Genomic DNA, 24,952 nt, shown 5'->3' with positions numbered 1-24,952 from the left:
CCACCCTCATTAGGGAGAGAAATCTGCTGTACTCAGCGTGTGGATTCCAATGTTAATCTCCAAAAATACCCTCCTTGGGGCGCCTGGGTGGCTCAGTCGTTAAGTGTCTGCCTTCAGCTCAGGTCATGATCTCAGGGTCCTGGGATCGAGTCCCGCATCGGGCTCCCTGCTCGGCGGGGGGCCTGCTTCTCCCTCTCCCACTCCCCCTGCTTGTGTTCCTGCTCTCGCTGTGTCTCTCTCTGTCAAATAAATAAATAAAATCTAAAAAAAAAAAAAAAAAAAAAAAATACCCTCCTTCACCAACACACCCTGAATATTTGACCAAGTATCTGGGCACACTGTGACCCTGCCAAATTGACAATAAAATTAATCATCACAACATCCTACCCCAGCCGACCCCACATGAGCCCAAGGCAGTGATTGGGAAATTTGAGACAGTGTCAGCACGCTGAACAACTGGATTGCACAGTGACAAACCATGATGTTCCTCTCTCCCTTATGACCTATCATTCACTCTTCTTCCCGCACCACCTCCTCTCCAGTCCCTCCAACCTCCCCCATCCATGAGGAGCCAGGAAATTGGTTGCCAGCTCCCCCCATCCAGATCCCAAGCTTTGGCTAAAGTGTTTGACTCAACATGGGGATACATCATATCCCTGTTCAGGGCTGGGCCCCAGAGCTTGCACCTGTTTTCCCTGGATCCTGAGGTTTCAGACCTTGGCGTTGGAAACCCCAAAGATTGGTTTTGAATCTTCCTGGCAGAAAAGGAAGGCCACAGGATAGAGGACGGGAGTGGGCATGGGAAGAAGACCCTAAGGGAGGGAAGCAGTGGGGGCACAGGACAGACAAGGAGAAGCAATCAGGAACTGAAAAGAGTCTTACCCCCCATTTATCCAGATACAGACCGATAACCCTCAAGTGGAAGCTAGCCTAAAGGAATATTTTGTTTAAATTATACAATATTTTCAATTTTTTTGAGCCTAAGATTCAAGAGGCATATGTTGCATAAAACTCAATATCTTCCTGGGCACCTGGGTGGCTCAGATGGTTAAGCATCTGCCTTCAGCTCAGGTCATGATCCCAGGGTCCTGGGATCGAGTCCCTCATTGGGCTCCCTGCTCAGTGGGGAGCCTGCTTCTCCCTCTGTCTCTGTCTCTGTCTCTCTCTCTCTCTCTGTCTCTTATGAATAAATAAATAAAATTAAAAAAAAACAAACAAAACAAAACTCAACATCTTCCAATATCCTTGACAGATAAGAAGACATGGTGACAGTGGGCACACATTCCCACGTGACAACTGGCTAGAACTCTGTAGGCATGGCCCCCTTTGGACAGCGTATGTGTCCTTTGTTTTGCTACATCTCCACCACTCCCTGTTACCCACTGATACTGAGGCTTGGCATCATTCGTCGTTGAACACTGAGCTGACACTGTTTTTTTTACTCCTCACCTGTCTCCTAGTCTATCTGACCTGCCTGGCCTTCTTGGGCACCTACTCTTTTGACCTCTTAGCTAGTCTGAGCCCTTCATGTAACAGAAGAACCAAGTTCAGAGAAAGGGACGGCCTGGTGACAATCTCAAGTGAATCAGTGGCAGAATCAGGACTAGAGTTCCAGTGCCTCATTCTTCGGTAGCTCTCCTTGGCCTGAGTCATCAGGGCTTGTCCCCGTCGCAGTGCCCAAAGGTCTTCTCCTCTGAGGCACTCAATAGGAAACTGAGTCCTGCTAGCCATCAGGACTCCCATTGCTGGGGACTCCAGACTGAAGAGAAGGGCCTGACTGCTTGTGTGTGGGCATGCGATCTGGACATGAACACCCAAGCAGCAGGAAATGTCTTGAAATCAGAGCTAACTTGGGAGACACAGAATGTATGGCACCTGGAAGGGGGTCAAAAGTGTTGTGGGCCTCGGGCCAGGAGGAAACAAAGTTCCTGCATTTTGGTCATCGAGACTTCCGCCAGAGCTGGCCACTTCTGCCTCTGGAAAGTGTTTCACAATGTATGTGAGGACAGCTGAGATCAGCTGAGGATGGATAGGAGGGCGTGGCCTTGCACATTGACATGCTCCAGCCCTCAGAGAGGGAGCGTGTCTGCTGAGTGGCTGCTAACATCCCACTCACACGAAGAGTGCTTGAGTCTGCCATCCTCATGACAGGTGAGTAGCCCCTCCAGGGTCAGAGTCCTAAAGGGGGGTTGGGAGGAGGCAAAGGAGCCCTCTGATCCCCCATGGGTATCTTGGTCTCTACCTAATTCCAGACACCAGTCTGGGGTTGGGCTCTTTGCATCCCCAAGTGCATAACGTCCCCTTTGTCTGTTCTCTGTGCATTTGGAGCTCCTGGAGTTCACCTGGCTGGTGGAGGAGGCAGGAGTGAGGCCACGGGGCTTACACATGGGCATCAGTATGCCCTCCTCAGAGTCCAGTGTCCCCCTCTGCATCCTTTGTGGCAGGAGAGATGTGGATTTGGGAATCTTTGTGCCCACATGGAAGGAGAGTTATTCTAGAAGCTGTATTCCCACATGTCTTCTGAAACATTTGGTCGGTCAGGGCGCCTGGGTGGCTCAGTCAGCTAAGCGTCCAACTCTTGATTTCAGCTCAGGTCGTGATCTCAGGGTCGTGAGACTGAGCCCTAAGTTGGGCTCCATGCCCAGCGTGGAATCTGCTTGAGATTCTCTCTCCCCCTCCTCCCTCTCTTCCTCCCCCTTGGGCATGCTTGCTCTTTCTCTCAAAAAAATTAATTAATTAACAAATTAATTAATTTAATTAAATCTTGAAACATTTAGTCAAAGGGTGGAGGTGATGGACCCAAGATGGGAGCCAAGGGCTCCTGTTTACTTGGGCCTTAATTTCTCCACTTTGCCAGAAGGCTGTGGGGGAGGACAACAGAGGGCTTTAGCCTCGGGCCACCAGAAAGAAACCAGTCAGTCACCATGCCTCCTTGGGGCCCTTTGCAGGTGACAAGAACCCTCAAAGTCTAAGCAGGCCCAACTATGGCTCCATCTCCAGCCCACCCAGCTCAGAGCCACAGCAAGAACCTCTCAGAACAACCTACCTGAGTGAGAAGATCCCCATCCCCGACACAAAACTGGTAGGAATGCTGGAAACTTCCTGGGGTCTTTCGGGACTGACAGCATGCTATCAGATCTCACAGGCTGGGGGAAAGAGGGCTCCGGAAGACCATGGCAAGTCCCTTCCAGCTCTGAGCAGCAGTGACTGGCGATGGCGACTGCCCTTCTCCTGCTTCCATCCTTAGCACTTGGCTGGGGGGCTCAGGTTTTGTCTAAAAATGATCAAGCGGCTTTCTGAATGAATCCCAGCTTTCTTACAGACAGAAAGGGGCCTGGGGGGAGCTCAGGCTGGAGCCTCAAGGATTTGTTGTAGTACTAAAGGAAAGGACAGGCTCGAGGGCATCGGGAGAAGTGACGGGAATTGCAGGCTGTTTTCTAGGATGCTGTCGGCCTGAACTTCCAAAATCTTTAGCAGATCCTCAGGCTGCCAGGCCTAGCCCTGGAATGGGGTGGGGAGACCAGAGGCTCAGTGGATTCCAGAGAGGAGGGACTGTGGTTTGAGAAAGAACTGGGGAAGGAGGAGCAGGACCAGGGAAGCTTGACCCCAGAAAAGACCCCCTCTGAGCTCTGAGTATCTGCTGAGTCAGGGCAAGCTTGAGGCGGACTGGTCAGTTGTAAGCCGGTTGCCAAATTGAACAGATCCAGAAAGCAGATCCACTATGACTCAGCAGATCCTGTTGCTTCCTCCCACCCCACGCCGTCCACGATCCCCCAGGGGTGGTAGATCCGGGATTGGGGGGGGGAAAGGAAGAGGCAGGGCCAGACAGCCTGGGCTGATGAGCCCAGAGGGGGTTCAGCTGGGGGGCAGGCCAAGGCGCATTGCTACCACCCCTCTCCCCAGCATCTCCTCGCTTCACTCCCACCCACAGGGCACATTCAGCCTGAGGAAGCTGTGGGCCTTCACGGGGCCTGGCTTCCTCATGAGCATCGCTTTCCTGGACCCAGGAAACATTGAGTCAGATCTTCAGGCTGGTGCCGTGGCTGGATTCAAAGTGATTGAGTCGGGGCCCCCGGGGGAGGGCGGAGACCCCTCAACTTGCCACATTTCCCCAGAGTGGACTGCATGGCCGGTGCTGGGGGGAGCGGGCATCAAGTTCAAATGGGCCTGAAAAGGGTCCTCAGGGCTGCCCTGCCAGAGTGTGTGTGTGCGGGGGAGTGTTGGTCTTCTCCCTCCATCTCCTCTACTCTCTCCCCAGGGGGTGTGCTTGGTTAGAGGGGTACCAGCGGCAGCACCCCCCGCACTGAAGGCCTCCCCCTGCTTCCCCGCAGCTGCTCTGGGTGCTGCTGTGGGCCACCGTGCTGGGCCTGCTCTGTCAGCGGCTTGCTGCCCGGCTGGGCACGGTGACAGGCAAGGACTTGGGCGAGGTCTGCCGCCTCTACTACCCTAAGGTGAGCTTGGAGGGTCTGGACAGGGAGCACCCACAGACCCCAAACCCCAAACAGTTTTACAGCGTCCATGATCAAATAAACACATCATCTCAAGCGGGGCCTCACAAGTCCATTTGATAGATGGGAAGACTGAGGCTCAAACTAATAGCGCACAGACTGAGAGGGACGTTAGAGATCCCTGCTCGTTTTACAGGAGGGGACGTTGAAACCTGGGAAAGTGACTTGCCCAAGGTGCAAAATAGGCAGGCATTGGCTTGAGATGGTCATTGGCTGGGGTGGACGGACTTCCCTGCTGTGAGTGTCCGGGCGGGAAAACAGAAACCATGCCACAAGGGATTTCAAAGGTATTTAATGCAGGGATGCAGTCACAAAGGTATTGGAAGGGCTGGAGGAGCAAGGGAAGGGGGTGTTACCCAGAGATCAGAAAGCTGCTGGGCAGCTGCCCAAGGGCCATCATTTGCTGCCAAGCTTCTGGAAGCCCGGCCACCACTGTCGAAATGGCCACCAATACCGAAGAGCCCAGGCTGCCTGGTGCCCGTGCCGGCACCACTGCCAGGAACACCACTAGAAGTAGGGGGGGGAAATGATCTCTCCCTGCCTTTCCATCTCCCTTAATTGTTTCCTACAAAACCTAAATGGAAGCCAGCGGGCGAGGCCGGCAGGGGTCTCGTGCAGGCCGTCAGCCCAACAAGATAGTGCCGGGTACGGAAAGCCATGGGACATCAAGGACAACTGGCCCAACGTTGGTGAAGAGTCACCTCCTCCCCCCAGGTGCCCCGCACCCTCCTCTGGCTGACCATCGAGCTAGCCATAGTGGGCTCGGACATGCAGGAGGTCATCGGCACGGCCATCGCGTTCAGTCTGCTCTCAGCTGGACGGTACTGCCCCCAATGGGCCCCACCTCTCCAGTCCAGGGCCTCATACTTCCCCGAGTCCCTTTCACGCCGCAGTCCCCTCTGACTTAGAGCTGTTGTGCTGTGTTGCCCCCCAGCGGGGCATCTGAGAGATGCTGAAATTCTGAGACCCAGAAACGTGAAGTGACTCGTCTAAAGTCACACAGACACCGGTCGCCAGGCGGGCTTCGCCAGGAGGCCTGGGGACTGCAGCCCCAGGCTGGTCCCCCACCCAGCTGGGCCCTTCCTTGGGTTTTGTGCCATTTCCCCCGCTCCAACACACTCCCGCTCCTCTCTCCCTTCGCTGCCTGGGGCCACCACGTGGGTCCCTGTTCCCAGGAGGCCATATTCCACAGTCACCTGCCCTGGGGGTGGGAGTTCCAGACCCCTGCACCAGGCTGGGCTGACCCTGGCCACTCCGGTTTCAGAATCCCACTCTGGGGCGGCGTCCTCATCACCATCGTGGACACCTTCTTCTTCCTCTTCCTTGACAACTACGGTGGGTGTGCCCCTCACAGGGGACCGGGTTGGGGGAACAAGTGAGTGTATAAACCATGCTCTGCTGTACTGAGAGGAGACAGAGACTCCCAGCCCCCTCCCTCTGGCTGTGTGGCCTTGAGCAAGTTACTTGGAGGTGGGTTTCTTCATCTATACCATGGGGATAATAATAGCACAGACGTCACAGGGCTGTGGTGAGGATTCACTGAGGTCATATCTGTGAAGCCCTTGACACGGTGCCTAGAACAAAGTGCCCAAGGTATTAGCCATTAATAATCGCTTACGTTCCAATTTTTGTTGTTGTTGTTGTTGTGATCCTTTGCTTTCCCACTAGGGTTGCGGAAGCTGGAAGCCTTTTTTGGATTGCTTATTACAATTATGGCCTTGACCTTCGGCTACGAGGTGGGAAGCCAAAGCCGCATTACCCTCCGCCAAGGCCATTCCTCGGTGCCCCTTGCAGAGCTGAGGGGGCGGGAGCCGCGGCCTCTGGCCACGCCCCCTAGCGGCCAGGGTCCGGACGGAGGGTGGGAACCGCGGCCCAGGGCTCCGTCCGACCAGGCGTCTCCCCACAGTACGTGGTGGCGCGGCCGGCCCAGCTAGCGCTTCTCCAGGGCCTGCTCCTGCCCTCGTGCCCCGGCTGCGGCCGTCCAGAGCTGCTGCAGGCCGTGGGCATCGTCGGCGCCATCATCATGCCTCACAACATCTACCTGCACTCGGCCCTGGTGAAGGTGAGCCGAGGCGAGGGGACGGAGAGATGCCTGCTCCCTTCCGCTCCCGCTCACACCGCCTCCAAGCCGGGAGCCCCGCCCCTTTGGCTCCTGCCTTCCCAATTTTAGGCGGGAAGTGAATCATTCTTTCCTTATCCAATATGTAGTAATAGAGCGTCTACTGTGTGCTGGGAGCCAGGGGTCAGTGATGCAAAGACAGACAAGTCATCTGCCTTTCTGGGGCTTGTATTCTAGTGGGGCAGACAGACCAAAAGCCAGTAAACAGGTAAAGGAAACAATCATAGATTGTGAAAGATGCTTTGAAGGAAGGAAACAGAGAAATATGATAGAGAATGACTAAGCAGGAGCTACTTTAGAAAAGGTAGTCGGGAAAGGCCTTTGTAAGGAGGTAACCTTTGAGACATGAAGGATGGGAAGGAAGATCAGGGGAGAAGATATTCCAAGCAGAGGGAATGGCAAGTGCAAAGGCCCTGAGGCAGAATATAACTGGGCATGCAGGAGGGGTGTCAGCTGACCAAGGCCTGTCCCAAACTGCCACGGGGAGGGCTTTAGAAAGAACTGGGGTTTGAAGGGAACATAGGTGGAAGTGTGAGGGTGGAGAATGTTGGGGGAGCCCTGAGGAACTTTGGCTCTTTCCTCCCCTCTGACCTCCTTAGTCTCGAGAGATAGACCGGTCCCGCCGGACGGACATCCGAGAAGCCAACATGTACTTCCTGATTGAATCCACCATCGCCCTGTCTGTCTCCTTCTTCATCAATCTCTTTGTTGTAGCCGTGTTTGGGCAGGCCTTCTACCAGCAAACCAACGAGGCTGCGGTGAGATATATACCTCCCCACACAGCCACAGCCGGCCTCCCCAACCCCCAAGCCCTGCAGGCTCTGCTGGGGACACCAGGCAATGCATCTGAGCCCTTTGAGTGTCCGTCCTGCACTTCCGGCACTGGTAGAGGAGGGTGTCTGTGACCGGGCCTCTGGCTGAGACCCCTTCCCCACTCTGCTGGGGAGTCACGGCTCCCCCCAGGCAACCCACCCCAGGGGCGGCAAGGCACAGACATCCAAAGGAGGTGACTGGGAGGGAGGAGCTGAGTCTCGGTCCTAGGACCCAGCATTCCAGCTGTACCTTGAAGGATGGCCAGGATTTGTCCAGCGAACTGCAGGGAGGGCATTCTGGGAGTAGGTGCCTGCCTGAGCATGAGCACAGAGTTGGGACTGTTCAAGCAGTCCTTTTCTTCTCTGAGTCCTCTCTCCTGATCATCTTCATTGTTAGCAGATAAACCATCATTCATCCAGCAAAGATTTACTGAGTATGTGTTAGGGATCAGGCAGTGCCTCGACCCCGGGGATATAGCAGCCAATGATACCAAGCTCCTCGCTGGCTCTCTGGGATTTGGGACCTGGGCCTCTCTCCTTCCTGAGTGGGTCTCTGTCACGCGGCTCTAACAACTGCTAGCCAGGTGTGGGTGCTTTCTGAATGCCGAGCACTGCAGGGGGAGGACTGGCCATGCCTCCGGGGACTTAGGCACTGCCACTGCCTTGCTCTGTGGCTTTAAAGACCAGGCAGTCTCAGGGCTGTGGTAAGTGGGTCCAGTGTAAGGGAGAGGAGACTTTTAGGTCACTGCCAACCAGTCGCCCCTTTGTGGTAATGCTAGCCCTTACAAACCCAACAGAGCCCTGGAAACCGGGTTCCTGGGTGAATTCTCCTCAATTTTAGATGTTGGCAACAAATTCACATCACAGAGGAAAAACATTCGTTAGTCAAGCAAAATATATCTGGCCGGATTCAGCCCGCGGGTCACCAGTTTTCCACCCCTGGTCAAGGCCTGGCTGTCTGATTTTCTGAAACTGTGCATTTCACATCCCCTTCCTACTGTCCCGGTGTCCACAGTTCAACGTCTGTGCCAACAGCAGCCTCCACGACTACGCCAAGATCTTCCCCAAGAACAACCTTACGGTGGAGGTGGACATTTACCAAGGAGTAAGCACCAGGCAGGGGAGGGCGTGGAAGCGAATAGTCCAGCCCCAGCCGGGCTCGTGGCCACGCCCACCTCAGGGCGGAGCCTGCGCGAGGGGGCGGTGCCACAGGTCTCACCACACCCCGCCCTGCAGGGCGTGATTCTGGGCTGCGTCTTCGGCCCGGCTGCGCTCTACATCTGGGCCGTGGGTCTCCTAGCGGCCGGGCAGAGCTCCACCATGACCGGCACCTACGCGGGACAGTTTGTGATGGAGGTGGGGTCTGGGGCGGGCCGGGAAGGGCCAGGGGTCCCAGGTCAATGGGTACACCACTGGGGGCTCAGATACCAGCCTCATTGCTCCTTAAAGCAGCCCAGAGGGCGCTATTGTAAGCCGCCCCCCCCCCCACCCCACCCCGGTTTAACGATGAGAAAACACGCAGAGAAGTGAGGTTACTGGCTCAAGCCTGCAGACCCACGACTAATAGGAGCCTTTTCCCCAAAAGCTTAGTCTTAAGCAATGAGCTGTGGGGGGAACCCCCCCCCATTTCTCCTCATCCATCCTTTCTCCGCCAACTAGAGTCAGAGCTGCCCGCATTTTAGAGATGGAAAAATAGGGGGTTCCCCCTGGTGCGAGATGGGCTGAGGGACGATAGAGGATCCCTCCTCTGGAATCCCTAGTCCTGACCCCACCACCAAGGTGCCCACCCCACAACCCAGGGCTTCCTGAAGCTACGGTGGTCACGCTTTGCCCGCGTGCTCCTCACTCGCTCCTGCGCCATCCTGCCCACTGTGCTCGTGGCAGTCTTCAGGGACCTGAAAGACCTGTCAGGTCTCAACGACCTGCTCAACGTACTGCAGAGCCTGCTGGTGAGCCCGTGGTCCCTAGCACCTTTGCCCCGGCCGAGCTATACAGGAACCACAGCAATCCTCCATATGGAGCCTGCCCCCCACCCTTAACACTCCTCTAAACACACCTTGCCTTTAGGGCTCACGCAATCCCCAGAGGAACCACTATTGTCCCTATTTCACAGATTGGAAAACTGATATACACAGTTAAGTGACCAGTGGAGAGCTGGCATTCAAACTCAGGCAGCCTGGGCCCAGAGCCCCCAGATGCTTTCCCCTGCTTAGAAGCCTCACAACTTTGGAAGGCACAGGGTGGAGAACCCAAGGCTCCGAGTGGTTAGGGGACTTGCCCAAGGGCACACAGGCAGAGCAAGACTAGAACCCTGCTCCACTCCTCCCTTCTGGCTGCATTGTGAGGGCAGGGTCCCTCAGCCCCATCCTCCTGCCTCTCCCCAGCTTCCCTTTGCTGTGCTGCCTATCCTTACTTTCACCAGCATGCCAGCCCTCATGCAGGAGTTTGCCAATGGCCGGTGAGTACTCCCCATCCCCAACGCTGGACTTGCAATTCTGCATTTGATCCTCACAACCACCCAGAGGTAGGAATTACCAGTATCCAGAGAAGCTCATAAAGGTTAAGGAACTTGTGCAGGGTCACCCAGCTATCAAGTGTAGGGAACTAGGACTGGAATCTGGGGATGGGAGGCTGTTTCTAGAGCCTGAGCTCCTCATCGTCTCACTTCAAACTCTGCTCTTGCCAAATCCTGCCAGTGTGGAGCCTGGAGGGCCCAGGAAACAGAAGTGGGCAAGGGGTCTGCTCCAGGTCCCACAGCCCGGAGAAGGTGGCTTTGTGTATCCCCTCACTCTCCTCCAGGCTGGCTTGGGGCAGTGGAGAGAAGGAGATGCAGCCCGTCCTGAGCCTCCCTCCTGTCCCCTAGGCTGAGCAAGGCCATCACAACCTCCATTATGGCGCTAGTCTGTGCCATCAACCTCTACTTCGTGGTCATCTACCTGCCCAGCCTCTCCCACCCGGCCTACTTCGTCCTTGTAGCTGTCCTGGCTGTGGTCTACCTGGGTCTCACCACCTATCTGGTACTGTAGGGCCAGAGGGTGCCTTGGGGATGGAGGAGGCAAGGAAAGGAGGCAAAGGATGGAGGGCACTGGGGGAAGGGGGTGCACCAGGGCTTCCTGGGAGGTCTTGTTCTCTCCTGGACTCACGGTCAGCCCTCTCCCAGGTCTGGACCTGTCTCATTGCCCATGGAGCCACCCCTCTGGCCCACAGCTCCCATCAACACTTCTTGTACGGGCTTCCTGAAGAGGAGGAGAGGAGGAAGATCTCTGGATGAACTCCCACCCAGGGCCTGGCTGGGGGATGGAATGACTGGGGCAGACTGGCCTGCTGGAGTGTGTGGGGGCAGCAAGATGGAGTGGGAGTTTTGGAGGCAGGCCAACCTGGGTTCCATAGGAACCTGCTGTTTCCTAGCTTGGACAAGTGATTAACCTCCAGTCTCAGTGGTCTCATCTGTAGAATGGGGACAACACCAACCTTGCGATGGATATAAAGCACTTTAACACAGTGCCTGACACTTGGGACTTAAAAATAATAGTAACTCCAAAAATATTGAGCACCTATAGGAGTGACCGATGGAGGGACCCAGTTGGGGGCGGGACACAGGTTCCAAACTGGCGCTTAGGATAGTCTGATGGATGCTCAATAAATGCTAGTTCACTTCTCGTCCAAAAGAGCGGGAGAGCAGAAACCGGGAAAGCACGAATCCTCGAACAATTAGAAGCAGCCCTCAACTCGAACGTCAGTTCGCTCCTACTCCGTTAGAGTAGCCTCAGACTTTCTGTTCCACCCGCAACCCACTTTCCAGGCACTAAAACGGAGGCGCATTTGTCCCCTTTTCGGGCACCAGGTCGTGGAACCCAAGAGTCCGTGCCTCGGAGGCCCAATTCATTTGCTAGCTCCCCAGGGGACCGGGCGTCCGGGACTCCCACGCCGCGCTCTTAATGCTCCCTCCGCTCTGACTCCCAGCTCCCCCTAGGGGCAGGGACGGTCCCGAGCGCCCTCGCTCCCAGCCGCGGCCTCACCCCTCCCGGCCAGGGAGGAGGAGGCGGGCGCTCGAGCCTCGCGCCCTGGGGCTTCAGAATCCGCCCTGGCGAAGGGGCGGGGGGTGAAGGGGGAGTTGTGTGGGCGGGGGAACCCCTTCGGCCGCTGGGAGCCGCCCGGCACCCTTTCGCCCGGTGCAGGAGTTGCACTTTGCAGACGCTCCCTGGGCTGTTTCTAGGCTCCCCCAAGTCCCTCCTCCTGCCGCCTCGGGTCTCCCGGACCCCAGCCTTTGGGCTGCGGAGAGCGGTAGCTAGAAAGGGCCGCCAGGCCTTTCCCGGGGTTGAGCCGGGAGCCGGCCTTGTGTCTGGAAGCACCCCCGTTTGCCCAGGATCTGGAGGGGCAAGCTCCGCGCTCTGGTTGGGGTGCTTGTTTATGAGAAGAATTTCCTCTTTCTTAAAAGGGCAACGATGCGAGTGGGGCCCTTAAGGAGGGACGGGATGGGACAGGTCTGGCCCAACCAGAGAAACGGTTGGGAGAGGGTACAGCACCTGAGCTGAAAGGCCGCTGTAGCCTCTTCTGGGCTTGGCCCTGGAGAGGGTGGGACCCACGCTAGCTGAAGAGGGGAATGGATGGGGGCCGGATACTGGAGAAAGAGGCATCTTCCATACTCCTCTCCAGCTTCCTGGAGGTGTCCCCAGCTGTACCCCGGCACACCCCTCTCCATCAATTCACTATTAATTGGGTGCCATCCCTGTGCTAGAAGTGGGGGAGGGAGGCAAAGTCCCGAATTAAAGACGTCAGCTCTCAAGTTGCTCACACTCCAGTAGGGGGAGCCAGCTACGTTAAGTGACAGCAAATCACTCAACAGTGGGGCGAGGGAACAACCCAAGTGTGTGTCAGGCACACCTGGAAAAGAGTGAAGCCAGGGCCAGAGCAGGTAACTCCTGAACAGGATTTTGAAAGCTGAATGGAGAAGGGGGTAGGGCAGCCAAGAGAGAATGAACCTGCCAGGAGCGGGGGGCAGGTGTGTGCAAAACAGAGACATGCGACGTTGTGGGGAGTTCTTGGATCTTGTAGAGCAGGACCGGGGAGCCCAGAGGAAGAAGCAGGCCGGGCATCTGAATAGTTAAGGCGGCCACTGAGAATGTGGGTGCAAGGAAGGCAGGGAGGGGAAGGGACCAAAGGATCAGCTACGGGGCTACCCTGGGCCTGGGCAAGGGGTTAGCAATGAGGTCAGGCCAAGGTCAGTCATTTCTGGGCAGGAAGCCCTTACAAGGGGCTGCCCTCCACTCCCCTAGTAGCTCTGGTTCTTCCTAGAGGGAGGGAGCGGGGAGGGGGCCTGGCACCTGGATTCTCCCCAAGGGTCTGAGGAGGACACCCTCCCTTTCTGCCCTGAGCCCCCCCCCCCTTTCACTTGCCTGGGTTGGGCTCCTAGCAAGCCCATTTGGCAGATGAGGAAGCTGAGGTGCTGAATGGAGGAGACTTGTCCACGGTTGCTAGTCAGAACCCAGCGGAGTCCTGGTGTTTCTGTACTCACAGCCCGCCTGATCTGATCCTCCTGGGATGCAGGAGAAAAAGAACTTGTGGGTAAGGTGACCTCCAGCTGCTGGGGCAGTGCAGTTATGGGGTAGCGGCTGGGTGTGGACACTGCCCCCCCCTCCCAGGGAGAAAGCCCAAAGAACCCCCGAGACCCTACAGAACACTTCCGCCGGCTTCTGCGGGGGTGGGGGTGGGGGCGGCTCCTGACTCCCTGGTAACCACCCCTCCCTGGGGGAAGGTCCCCCTCGAAGGCCTTGGAGCTTGGGAAGGTCTCCCAGGGGAGGAGGCCTTGGAGGGGGCTGATGTTAGGGATGCGAGGCGAGGGGGATGGGGCCGGGGGTGGGCAGCGACCCTCCCCGGTGCCCTATCCATTCGGTCAGCTACTCTGACTCCCAAGGGGACAGCCGGGCCAGGTTTCAGCCTTCAGAGAGGGAGAAAGGAAAGGAGAGGAAGGTGAGCCGCCCTGCTCAGGCCAGGGGTGAGTCCAGGGTTCATTCAGTCCTCCCCCACACATTTCCTTTTGGGGTCAGTGCAAGCTGGGCATCCGGAGATAAAGCTGACACCCCGCCCCGGGCCTCAACTGAAGGGGGGGGGTCTCGATTTGGTGGCCAGAACCCCACCTCTACCCTCGCCGAAGGCTGGGTCAAGTCGCTTCACTTCTCGGAGCTCAGTTTCCTTATCTGGAAAATGGGAGAAGAAGGGGGTCGTTCTGAGGAGTGAACGAGATTAGGGGGCGCAGCCAGAGCAGGACGCAGACGAATCGCTAGCTACACATCGGCGATTATTAGGATTAAATGCAACGCTGGCGGCGATGTGGGCGCCGAAGGGCAGGAGGACGGCCGCGGGGTCCGGCCTGGGGCTGGAGTGGGGGGCTGGGGGGTGGGGGTGGAGCGAGTCCCATCCAGCCCCGGGCCGCCTCCTCTCTTCTCCGTCGCAGGGCAAGCAGCTGGCGCGCCTTCGGGCCGGCGCCGCTCTCCCGCCCTGCAGCCCCGGCGCTGGGCCTCTCCCCTCCCCGGGGCCTCTCTCCTCCCCGGGTCCCCCTCCAACCCACCCCGCCCCGGGCCTGGAGGACGTGCGCCGCGCTCGCACCAGGCGGCTGGACGGGACAGGACGCGCCCGCTCCGCCCCGCCACCGAGGCCCCGCGGGGGAAGGAAGTGCTGAGGCGTGTTTGTCAGGGCTTGGCGTTATTATTATTTTTTAAACTGTGAACACAAAATAGTAAGGAGAATGGAAAGAACTTCCGAAACAGGAGAAACAAAACAGAACAAAACACCCGCAGACCTCGCGGCGCATAACACGGGAGTTTCCCTCGAGAAGAATCCGCGTGGAAACGCGGGCCCCGCGCCAGCTCGTGTTCTCCGTACATCCCAAGTGCAACGGGTGTTTAAAATCGTACAAACAGGGATGCCTGGGTGGCTCAGGCGGTTAAGCGTCTGCCTTCGGCTCAGGTCATGGTCCCAAGGTCCTGGAATCGAGTCCCGCATCGGGTTCCCTCCTCAGCGGGGAGCCTGCTTCTTCCTCTCCCACTCCCCCTGCTTGTGTACCCTCTCTCTCTGTTTCTGACAGATAAATAAAGAAAATCTTTAAAAATAAAAATAAAAAAATAAAATCGTACAAACAGCTGATGTCTGTGGCCGCCCCCACCGTCAGAAATCTGGCCCGCAGGGATTAAGCGCCCACTGCGTGCGGACACCGCATGACCCCCCGCCCCAATAATTACAGCGTGCCCGGCGTGGGGAGTAGAGGAAGGGTCTAGGAAGGCCTCTTGGAGCAGGTGGCATGTCGTAGAGGTCCGTGGGATTTGGCTCCGTGAAGGGGCTGGAAGCGCCTTCCAGGCAGAGGGAACAGCGCACACGAAGGCCCTGAGGCACATAGGGGCTTGGTGCCCTGCCGTGGGCGCGGACGTGCGGAGCACCCGATGGGGCAATTGGGCGAGGTCCGCAGGAGGCATTCCGGGGCAGGGGGTTGTAATTTTCACGCCCTACAGATCCGGGTCACCTGGCCCCGAAACAGCGGTGGGTGTTGACGGTCCTGGTCTGGTCAAAAGCACAATTCTGCGGATCTGCACAGACTTTTGGAGCCGGCAGAACCTTCACTCGCTCAGGACTTCCCTGCGAGGCGGGCCCTGCAACCACTGAAGACCCATTTCGCAGACCAGAGAGCGTTATTCCCGTCTCCCAGATGAGGAAACCAAGAAGCGGCTAGTCTCTGGCGCTCGCGAAGTGCAGAGGTGGAGCCGCGCCGCCTCGGGCACTCCCCGGCGTGGGCGCTCGGGGCGGGTGGGGCGGGCCCTGGCCCCGGGCGCTCGGCTGTCTGGAACTGTGGGCCGGGTGCTGGTCCTGCCACGCAGCCGCAGAGGCTCGGCCCCGCGGGCGGGCGGCAGGAAGAGAGGCGACGCCCCCTGGAGCGCGGCAGGAACCCGGCGGGGCCCGCCTCCCGGCCCCAGAGCCGAGCCGCGCCGGCCCCAGCGGTGATGAAAGCCGCGGCCGAGTCCAGGTCACGCCGAAGCCGTTGCCCTTTTAAGGGGGAGCCTTGAAACAGCGCCCGGGTTCCATGTTTGCATCCGCCTCGCGGGGAGGAAACTCCATGTTGTAACAAAGTTTCCTCCGCGCCCCCTCCCTCCCCCTCCCCCTTAGAACCTGGCTCCCCTCCCCTCCGAAGCTCGCGGGGATCCCTCCCTCCCACCCCTCCCCTCCCCCCCGCGCCCCGATTCCGGCCCGAGCCGGGGGGGAGGCCGGGCGCCCGGGCCAGAGTCCGGCCGGAGCGGAGCGCGCCCGGCCCCATGGACAGCTCGGCCGTCATTACTCAGATCACCAAGGAGGAGGCGCGGGGCCCGCTACGGGGCAAAGGTACTGGGGCCGCGCGGAGGGGGCTGCAGCCGGGGCGCCGCGGGATGGGAGGAGGAGGGGGCCGAGACCCTTCCCAGGTCAGTCGCCGCCGCCGCCCCGGGCGCCCGCCACTGCTGAGCTCAAAGCTCCCAGCCGGAGAGGGAGCGGGGAGAGAGTTTGAACTCGCCGAGGCTCCGAGACGCGGGGCGGGGCCTGGAGCCACTTGGGCGCTCCCGAGTGCTCGAGGGGGGGAAACTGAGGCAGGGATAGAGAGTGGGTTCCTTCCGGGTCTCCCGGGTTAGCGTTGCGCGTTGCCCGACAGTCACCCCCTCCCCCCCATTGGCGCCAATGAGGCTGGGAGATGGGGGGGTTGAAGAGGGCGCCTTCAGGCCACCCGCTGAGGCTCCGCCCCGGGCCGCGGTCTGGTTGGGTCGCCGGAGGGGGCGCCGAGGTGACAGCGGGCTGGGGAGGGTTGGAAGGATCTCCCGCCAACGCACAGCTACTATCCCAACAAACTTCCGCGTCACGCATAGAAGCATTGAGCCCCTGAGAGGCACAAGAGTGGGGCAGCCACTTCTAAGGGTCGCTAGCGCACCCGCGGGGAGTCCCGTGCATCGGGCTTAGCACCAGGCGCCCCGGCTGCAGGCCCTTGGGCGCCGGGCCTGTGCACACACGCACCGACCCGGTGAGCGGTGCCGCCCGCCTGCCTCGGCCGGGCCCCCGGGGGCTGGAGGGTCTAGGCTGGGCGTCTGCCCCTCCCTGTCCCGGTGTTGACCTCAGAGGCTAGGAAGCCCCTCCGGGTCGGCCCAGCTCTGGCCTGGGCCTAGCTCCGCCCGAAGGCTGGGGGCCCGGTAGAGGGGCGGTGGAGGGTGGGCCCGTCAATCAGGCGGCGGATGCCGGGCTCTAGGTCGGAGGTCTGGGCGGGGCGAGGGCGGAGGAGGCGGGGCCGGCAGATGGCTGCGGGACACCGACTCCAGGCCCCCACTCCCAGCCTCTGCGCCCAGCCTTAGTAAGGACTTTGGACCCACGTGGGCGGAAAGGATGGGAGGAGGGCGGGAGTGGAGAGCAGGGCCCCCGGCCCCAGCCCTCCTCGGTAGGGGCCCCAGCGAGCAGGGGCTACTCAGGTAAGGTGGGTGTCAGGAGGCGTCCGCAGTGGGGCTGATCCCTCAGGAGTGATGAAGGCTGGGAGCAAAGAGAAAGCACTTTCCGTGGGCCCCTTCCAGCCAGCCCACTGCTGGATGAGGGTGGCTTTGTGCCCACACTAGGAGGATTTGTGGGTACCAGAGAGGTGGCCTGGGGTCAAGGCTGTCAGGAGGGTCTGGAGCCACGGTGGTGTATCTCCCTGAGCGAAGGGGGCATGGCCAGACCCTCTCAGCACAGGGGCTCGCACCTGGGTACATAGGCACGACTCTGCAGCCTCGTGTGCACACCCCCACTTCGGGCCTCCCTGCTTCAGGTGACCAGAAGTCAGCAGCTTCTCAGAAGCCCCGGAGCCGGGGCATCCTCCACTCGCTTTTCTGCTGCGTCTGCCGGGACGATGGGGAGGCCCTGCCTGCGCACAGTGGGGCACCCCTGCTGGTGGAGGAGAACGGAGCTGTCCCCAAGGTGCGTGCTGGCCAGGTGGGAGCTGCGGGGGCGGGCATCTGGGCATGACCAGTCTGCAGGCCCTGTAAGATAGGGAAGGCCCCCTCCCAAACCCTGCACCCTCCCTCCCAGGCCTTCCCAGCCTGGCCCTGAATGCCCCAAGACTGCCACCCATGTGAGGGCCCTTCAGCCAAGGGAAGTCTGGATTTCTCCTATAAGATGGAAGCTTTTCTCTCCCTTGGCTTCCCAGGTGGGGAAGTGCAGCCTGCCCCAGGCCCCAGTTGGCAGGGGGCAAAGCTGGGAAGGCGGTGGTCTCTCCCTGCCACCCCTGTGTCTCCCCAGGTAGAGGGCTGGGGGAGGGAAGACCCATGTAGGAGAAATGACGGGGCCTTAGGAGAGGTGCCCCCAACTACCTCACCCATCCCTGCAGCAGACCCCAGTCCAGTGCCTGCTCCCAGAAGCCAAGGCCCAGGACGTGGACAAGATCTGTGTGGTCATCGACCTGGACGAGACCCTGGTGCACAGCTCCTTCAAGGTGGGCCCTGCCCAGCAGCCCTCAGCCCCGGGTCTCTGAGGGGGCCTGCCCTGGACTGGGGGGGGGTGGTCTCTGCGGGCCCCGCGCCAGCAGCTCCTTTTCCCCCCACAGCCAGTGAACAACGCCGACTTCATCATCCCTGTGGAGATTGATGGGGTGGTCCACCAGGTGAGGGGCTGGGTGTGGGGGGGAGGCGGCGGGCTTGGCATCTGCCTTCCAGACCCCAGGCTCCTCTCACCAATCCTGAGCACCCCAGGTGGGACTTTGATAGAGATGGAATGTAAGGCCCCTGAGGGTGTGAGACTTGCATCCAAGGTCACACAGACCCTCAGGGACTTGGCCCAACTCCAAGGCCTGCAGGGAGTGGGGTTCCTCCTCGGCACCCCCTTGCCCCACCTTGCCCGGGACCCAGTTCAAGTAATTCAGGATAGGTTGTGTGCTGTCCAGCCTGTTCTCCATTACTTGGCTCGGGGGCCGGTGCCCTGCAGCCTTGGGGTGAGGGGGCTGCCCCCAGGCCCCTACATTTGCCTAAGGCCATGGTGGGGGAGGGACAGGGGATTAGTGATTCCCCATGAGGTAGGACCTGAAGCTAGAAGTTGGAGGCTCATTTTGATCCCCTTCTGGAAGGACAGTTGGAACGGCCGGCTGGCCAAGTGGAGCCCGCAGGCCCTGGGACCAGCCTCCCTCCTGTGCCCCTCTGCTCTGCTCCCCCCTCCTCCCCCTCCTCAGCCGCCCCGCCCCTCCCTTCCCTGCCCAGGCCTGTGGGCCAGCAGTCCCCTCACTGGCCCACCCCCTAGGTCTATGTGCTGAAGAGGCCCCACGTGGACGAGTTCCTGCAGCGAATGGGCGAGCTCTTTGAGTGCGTGCTGTTCACCGCCAGCCTGGCCAAGGTGAGCCCCCCCCCAACCCTCTGAAGGGCTCCTGGGGCCACTTGCCTCCCCTCCGTCTCCATCCTGCAGCTGGATGGACCTCTGGGTCACCTTCGGCCCCAGATGACCCGTGTTCCACTCTGTAGTATGCAGACCCAGTAGCTGATCTGCTGGACAAGTGGGGGGCCTTCCGGGCGCGCCTGTTTCGGGAGTCCTGTGTCTTCCACCGGGGGAATTACGTGAAGGACCTGAGCCGGCTGGGCCGAGACCTGCGGCGGGTGCTCATCCTAGACAACTCGCCCGCCTCCTACGTCTTCCATCCAGACAACGCCGTGAGTGCCGGGCAGGACCGGGTTGAGGGCCGAGAGCCAAGAAAAGGGTCTAGCCACTGGAGCCTCCTTGGCCTCCCCACTGCCATGCTGGGTGGTGTCCGGGGCCTGGTGCCCTCCCGGTCCTCCTCCTGGCCCTCGGTGGCCTGTGCCTGCCACTCCCTAGCCTCATCCACCCGCTGCTGCGTTTCATACCTTACTGATCAATCGAGCCGATCCCCGTGCTTGTAGGGGGAGGGCGCCCACCAGGGGCGGAGGGCCCTGTTGCATACTGGAGCAGTTTCAATTTCTCAGACTGCCAGTTGTGCCCTATTTGTGGGTCACAGAAATAATGTAGGGGGTCCTAGTTGGAGTTTTGAACAACAAAATAGAATAGAAGATATTGGAGTGCTTTGCACACAATAAGGCTAAGTATTTTATAAAACTGGCACTTTATTGTATGTGTAAATATGATTTACGGTGGGTTGCTGTCAAAAATGTCTGAAAACCGTGGGTCAGGGGTTTCCGGGGGGTGGCCCACCAAGCAGTGGGTGCTCAGGGCTGGTCTGGACATCCCGCACCCAGAGCCACCTGCCCTCCTCACTGCCCCGCATCCATCCGCCCAGGTACCAGTGGCCTCCTGGTTTGACAACATGAGCGACACGGAGCTTCACGACCTGCTGCCCTTCTTCGAGCAGCTCAGCCGCGTGGATGACGTGTACTCAGTGCTCAGGCAGCCTCGGCCCGGCAGCTAGTGAGGCGCCCTGGGGCCAGGAGCTGCCCCTGACCAAGGCCCACACCCCTCACACGTGGACTTTGCCTTAAGAAAACCCAGCGGCCACTGCTACCCCCTCAGCGTCACGGGGACGTGGGCCCTCCCCACCTGCCCGGCCAGGCTGTGAACGGGCAGCAGGCTGCACCAAGGGCGATGAGCCTCCGGGTCCCTGTTCAGTGCCTTAGAACCTCCTCCTCCTCCTCGGGGGATCTGTGGGGCCCTGTGTGCCGCTCCCCCTTTCTCTCTCTCTCTGCTGCCATGTTTCTTTGCTGCCAAATTGGGCCCCTTGGCCCTTTCTGGTTCTACTTCGGGGAGGGGCAGGGTTCCTGCCGTCCCGTGCCTTGGGCCCCCAGCCTGGGAACAGTGGACACCCAAGTGCCTTGCGTAGAGCCCTTTTCCCTGCCCTGTTTTCCCAGGGCCGTGATCGGGTCAGCTCTGGCCTGGAACAGTCTCCAGATGGCTGCAGTCTAGGCTGGAGCAGGAGGAAACAATCTCCCACCTCCTCCCTTGGGACTGATAGAGCCCCCACCAGTCTCTGCCTGGGAGGGCAGGGAGGGCAGAAGATCTGTTACCACTTGTGAAGGGAGCGGTGTGTGTCCTCTGGGACCCCAGAGTCCAGCTTCTCTAGGCTCATCAGCAGCCGAAGGCTGCTCCCCACACCAAGCCCTGACCCCTCACATCTGCCTTGACCACCCCAAGGCCCTGGGGCTTGGCTCCCCCAGCTCCTAGTGTGGGGGTGGAGGCAGGACCCCTTTGTGGTGCCATATAAATATGTATATGTGTATATAGATTTTTAGGGGAAGGGGAGAGGGAAGGTTCGGGGTAGAGAGAGACCCCCTCCTTCACCCCTTTCCTGGACCCATAAATTGTGGGGAGGGAGGGAAAGGATTTTTACATTTTTTAAACTGCTATTTTCTGAATGAAACAGGCTGGGCCAAGGGGCCCCAAGCCCTGTCTTCTGTCCCTCACATCCTCTTTGCTCCAGTTACTCATTCATTCATTCAAAACACATTAGCACCTTCTCTGTGCCCAGCGCTGTGCTAGGCCCACCAGCTGAGTGTGTAGGGGTCTCTGCACCCGATCCGGGGCCTCCCCCACCCACTCCGTACTTCACCGGTGCCTTTAGGGGAGCTGTAGGAGGTGGGACCCTTCTTGCGGGGCTTGGGGGTCTCCAGGAAGCCTGGCCAAGCTGGCCCCCCGCCCCCCCGTGCCAACCCACCCCCTGTCGCCCTCTGCCTCACCCCCTGCTGGCTGGGGGCAGCTCTCAAAACATCCTGCCTTCCAGCTCTGACTTCTTTATCTGGAACCCATTCCCCAAAATGCTGAGAGTCTGGAGGTCAAGGCCTTGGGCTCTCCCCAGGGCTTAACGGTTAAGGGGACCCACATACCAGTGCCAAGGGGGGATGTCAAATGGAGATACCATTGCCCCTCCGCCCCCGAGAACTGGGGGTGGGAGGGAGGATAAGGTTGGCCTGAATAGGGTGACCTTCCCATTTAAGTGCCTTCTCTGACTGAGAGCCCCACAGTATGCCGAGAACTAAAGAGAACGCCAGACCCCCATGCTGCCTCTGTGGTCATTGGGGGGACGTTGAAGCGGGGAGCGGTTGTGTGTCCCATGAGGCCACACCCCCCAGTAAATCCTTTGCGGGGGAGCGTGAAGGGAGCGGCGGCCCTAGGGCCCCGGGGCTTCAAGCGTGCAAGTGCGATGTCGACGCCCCCCGGTGAGCGGCCCCGCCTGCACCGCTGTACTAGTTGATTATTCTGCTTCTCATAGCCTCAGTTACCTGACCTGCAAAATGGAGAAACGCCCTCTGCAGAGTTGATTAAATGCCTGCACGCCGAGGGCTCGCTAGTAGTAGCTGTAAAGTAAAGCTGGGCTGCGTCCCAAGGGGAGGCCCCTGGACGATATTTGCAGGCGGGAGGGGTGTGGCCTCTGTCCCCGGGTAGAGGGGCGGGGCTCCGGCGGCCCCCGAGCGGGGCCTGGGGGGCGGGGCGGGTTCCTGGGAAGCCAAGTTCGGCTCCAAACGGAAGAACTTAGGCCGAGGCGTCAAGGTCTCCGGGGAGAAGGTGGGCAGGCGCTCGGTCCCCTTGCCCTCCGCACCGCCCTCCCCCACCCGGCCCTCGGCGGCCTCTCAGCACCTACCGGCCGCGCCCTTGCACGAGCCTCCGGCCCACTTCCTGCCTCCGCCCCTCCGGCCCGGGCAGCACTTCCTTTGCAAAACTGGGCAGCCCCAGGCCCTGGCAGGAAGTGCCCTGCCGCCCCTCCCCGGCCCGCCCTCTCCTGCTTCCCTCGGTGGCCGCTAGAGGCCTCTCTGTCCTCGGTGACGCCAGCCTGCCCCTCCCCCGCCCACCCCGGGGGCTGGAAAGATGGGGGCCAGCATCATTCACCCATCTCCGGGGCGGGGGGAGGGGGCAGTCTTCCCCCCCAATACACATAAACACACCGAACAGAAGGGAGATTTGCCCTTTCCAAAGTTGGTCTCTGTCCCCCCAGCTCTGCCTACCTTGCCCCTTCACTCCCCCTCATCCCCATACCTTGTGAATCCAGCCTCAAGTCGGCCTCCCCGCGCCCCAGATGCTGGTCTGTCCCCTAAGTGTTGGGGGGGACCTGCAGCGTGTGTGATCCGGGAACAGAAGCCCACAGCTCCCATCAGCTCCACTCTGAGCTGGAGCCCACCGGGGCAGGGTAAATACTCAGCCCTCCCTGCCTCCGCCTTCCTCCTCCCTCGGGTACTGCTTGATTTCCTGCTCTCCCAGTAAACACTGGTTACCCCCAAGATTTGCATCCCAGGGGCCCTGACACACCAGGGAGTCACCAGGGTTCCCAGCTTTGAATGAGACCACAGTCAGTCTCTCCCCACCACCACCACCCACGCAGCCTTCACCCACATGGAGTTCAACTCAACCACATGTATCCGCGTTCTCTGTGTGCTGGGCACGATGCCAGGACCCAGGGACACCCCATGACTGGGCCATGCCTCTGCTTTCAAGGAATCCACACCCCAGTGCTGGGAAAGACACCTGAAATGCGAGGCGCCTAGGTGGCTGAGATGGCTAAGTGGCTGCCTCCTGCTCAGGTCATGATCTCCTGGTCCTGGGATCAAGCCCAGAGCCCCCGGTCTGGCTCCCTGCTCAGCGGAGAGTCTGCTTCTGCTTCTCCCTCTGCTCTTGCACTGACGCTCTCTGTCTCAAATGGATAAATAAAATATTTTTTTAAATAAATAAAACCTGAAATGCAATAAACGCAGTGTGAGAGATTGAGAGAGAGAGAACACGGAAGGTGGGGAGCATGGGGAGGGGGGCGCCTCAGCCCACCTGGGATGGCCTGGGAGGTTTGGAAAATGCTTCCTGCTGCCTTATGGCTCAGAGGAGTTTGGGAAGGAGAAGCAATTCAGGTAAAGGTGGCCTAAGCGAGGAGGTGCGTCAGGAAGGAAGCAGAACGTTTTGGGGGGGGCGGGGGGGGACTGCCACAGTAGGGAGTATGGGAAATGAGAATTTTGGAATGGCACACGAGGGAGGAAGGGTGGGAAATGGTGCTGGAGACAGCAGGAGGGGCCAGATAGTGCAGCTCTTTAGGCAGCCCAGTGGGTGCCATAGAGGAACGCGGAGTGGGTGGGGGCGGTGCTCAAAGGCGGCAGCTGGATTTTGGAACCTCGACCAGGGGTACAGAGACATGAGACCACATGCGGAGACCACAGCCGTGGTCCCAAATATGGGCAGCGGAAGCCTGAGCTGAGGCCAGGGCAGAGTGAAGCAGGAAGAGGATAGAAGAGATGGATGTTGAGAGGAGAGATAAACTTGGCAGGACGCTGTGGCTTCTTGGCTTGGGGGTGGGGGCAGGGATGGCTGGGAGGGAGGAAGGCTTTGGAGATGTCAGCTGTGAGAATGTATCTCATGGGAGCCTGGTATGGGCAGATATTCACCCTTTGCTTGTTACACACACAGGAGTAGAGGGTGCAGGGGAGCAGTCACCCAATAAAACACTGCTGGCAGGGGTGTGAGCTGGTACAACCTCTTTGGAGAGCAATTTGACACTATCAGAATTATTTTTGAGGGGCGCCTGGGTGACTCCATCCGTTAAGCATCCGACTCGATTTTGGCTCAGGTCATGATCTTGGGGTCGTGAGATCAAGCCCCCCTTTGGGGCTCCTTGCTCAGCAGGGAGTCTGCTTGAGCTTCTCTCTCCCTCTGTCCCTCCCCCATGCTCGTGCTTTCTCTCTCTCTCAAATAAATAAATAAATCTTTAAAAAAGTATTTTTTTAAGTGCAGATACCCTTTGATCCAGCAATTCCACTTTTAGGAATTTGTGCTGTGTATAAAATGTATGTACATTTAGACTTGTATGTATAAGGGTGTTAATTGCATCCTTGTTTGTAATAGCAAAACACTTGAAATAACCTAAGTGTCCATCAGTAAGGGACTAGTTAAATAAATATTGCTATATCTATAGCAGAGAATACCATGCAGTCTTGAAAAACAATGAGATGGAACTATTCGAGCAGATATAGGATGATCTCACAGTGAGAGAGGGAACACGAGCAGGGGGGAGCGGCAGAGGGAGAGGGAGAAGCAGACTCCCCGCCGAGCAGGGAGCCCGATGCAGGGCTCGATCCAAGGACCCTGGGACCATGACCTGAGCCAAAAGCAGACGCTTAAGGACTGAGCCACCCAGGCACCCCTAATTTGAATTCTTTTAGCAGGCATATTTATTAGTTTTTTAAAAAATAAAAATCAGTTTAAAATGTAAAACACAGCTTTCTAAATATAATATCAGAGATAGAAATCATAAATTCCATTTCTTTCCTTCAAACATTCATGGCACGCCTACCATGTACCCGGCACTAGGGTTCAGCAGTGAGCTAAACAGACACGGTGGGGAAATCAGGTGTTGAATAAGTAATTACAGAATGAATATTATCAAAGAAGAAGTAAGAAGTGGTAAGTAAGGAATTTAAAACTTTCGTGCTTCTCGTGCCAAACCATCACTCTGGGATGACTTCTGATTGCAAAGGGCAGAATGTGCCTTTACAGAACCTAATCAAGACGTTAGATGTACTTTCAGTTTGTGGGCAATACTAGAGGAAGAGAAACAAGCT

General features: G+C 58.8%; 2 protein-coding genes across 8 annotated transcripts; both read left to right on the top strand.

Annotated features, from left to right (window-relative positions):
- The first annotated feature begins 2,006 nt into the window (after nucleotides 1-2,006).
- On the top strand, nucleotides 2,007-13,873 carry SLC11A1 (solute carrier family 11 member 1). 2 transcript variants are annotated; one of them, XM_032402390.1, is made up of 15 exons: nucleotides 2,009-2,151; nucleotides 2,949-3,082; nucleotides 3,932-4,054; nucleotides 4,332-4,451; nucleotides 5,223-5,329; nucleotides 5,773-5,843; nucleotides 6,177-6,244; nucleotides 6,415-6,570; nucleotides 7,227-7,385; nucleotides 8,455-8,544; nucleotides 8,676-8,795; nucleotides 9,239-9,388; nucleotides 9,824-9,897; nucleotides 10,303-10,456; nucleotides 10,600-13,871. In XM_032402390.1, the coding sequence occupies exons 1-15, from the start codon at nucleotides 2,145-2,147 to the stop codon at nucleotides 10,708-10,710; spliced, it is 1,644 nt and encodes a 547-aa protein (XP_032258281.1). In that variant the 5' UTR covers nucleotides 2,009-2,144; the 3' UTR covers nucleotides 10,711-13,871. The 2 variants fall into 2 exon arrangements, with proteins under 2 accessions (XP_032258288.1, XP_032258281.1); XM_032402397.1 differs by lacking the exon at nucleotides 8,676-8,795 and having other exon boundaries at nucleotides 2,007-2,151; nucleotides 10,600-13,873.
- Nucleotides 13,874-15,663: 1,790 nt separating this feature from the next.
- Nucleotides 15,664-21,692, top strand: CTDSP1 (CTD small phosphatase 1). 6 transcript variants are annotated; one of them, XM_032402377.1, is made up of 7 exons: nucleotides 15,664-15,806; nucleotides 17,242-17,390; nucleotides 17,803-17,904; nucleotides 18,016-18,072; nucleotides 18,702-18,794; nucleotides 18,920-19,105; nucleotides 19,708-21,692. In XM_032402377.1, exons 1-7 carry the CDS (start codon nucleotides 15,740-15,742, stop codon nucleotides 19,834-19,836), a joined length of 783 nt encoding a protein of 260 aa, XP_032258268.1. In that variant the 5' UTR covers nucleotides 15,664-15,739; the 3' UTR covers nucleotides 19,837-21,692. The 6 variants fall into 6 exon arrangements, with proteins under 6 accessions (XP_032258268.1, XP_032258259.1, XP_032258254.1 ...); XM_032402368.1 differs by having other exon boundaries at nucleotides 17,800-17,904; XM_032402363.1 differs by having other exon boundaries at nucleotides 17,242-17,405.
- Nucleotides 21,693-24,952: the final 3,260 nt, after the last annotated feature.

Source organism: Phoca vitulina, unplaced genomic scaffold (genome assembly GCF_004348235.1).
Source record: "Phoca vitulina isolate PV1807 unplaced genomic scaffold, GSC_HSeal_1.0 scaffold1, whole genome shotgun sequence".
NCBI classification, from domain to species: domain Eukaryota; kingdom Metazoa; phylum Chordata; class Mammalia; order Carnivora; family Phocidae; genus Phoca; species Phoca vitulina.
Note: the sequence above shows the minus strand (reverse complement) of the source record. Positions and strands in the feature narration are given on the sequence as shown.

Bases quoted from the DNA above. Each gene is read 5' to 3' on its own strand.
- CTDSP1 (XM_032402340.1), top strand. From the start codon at position 15,740: ATGGACAGCTCGGCCGTCATTACTCAGATCACCAAGGAGGAGGCGCGG. The intron at 17,406-17,802 runs GTGGGAGCTGCG...TCCCTGCAGCAG, and splicing joins CCAAGGTGCGTGCTGGCCAG to ACCCCAGTCCAGTGCCTGCT. The intron at 17,905-18,015 runs GTGGGCCCTGCC...TTCCCCCCACAG, and splicing joins TGGTGCACAGCTCCTTCAAG to CCAGTGAACAACGCCGACTT.
- SLC11A1 (XM_032402390.1), top strand. The intron at 4,452-5,222 runs GTGAGCTTGGAG...TCCTCCCCCCAG, and splicing joins GCCGCCTCTACTACCCTAAG to GTGCCCCGCACCCTCCTCTG. The intron at 6,571-7,226 runs GTGAGCCGAGGC...TGACCTCCTTAG, and splicing joins TGCACTCGGCCCTGGTGAAG to TCTCGAGAGATAGACCGGTC.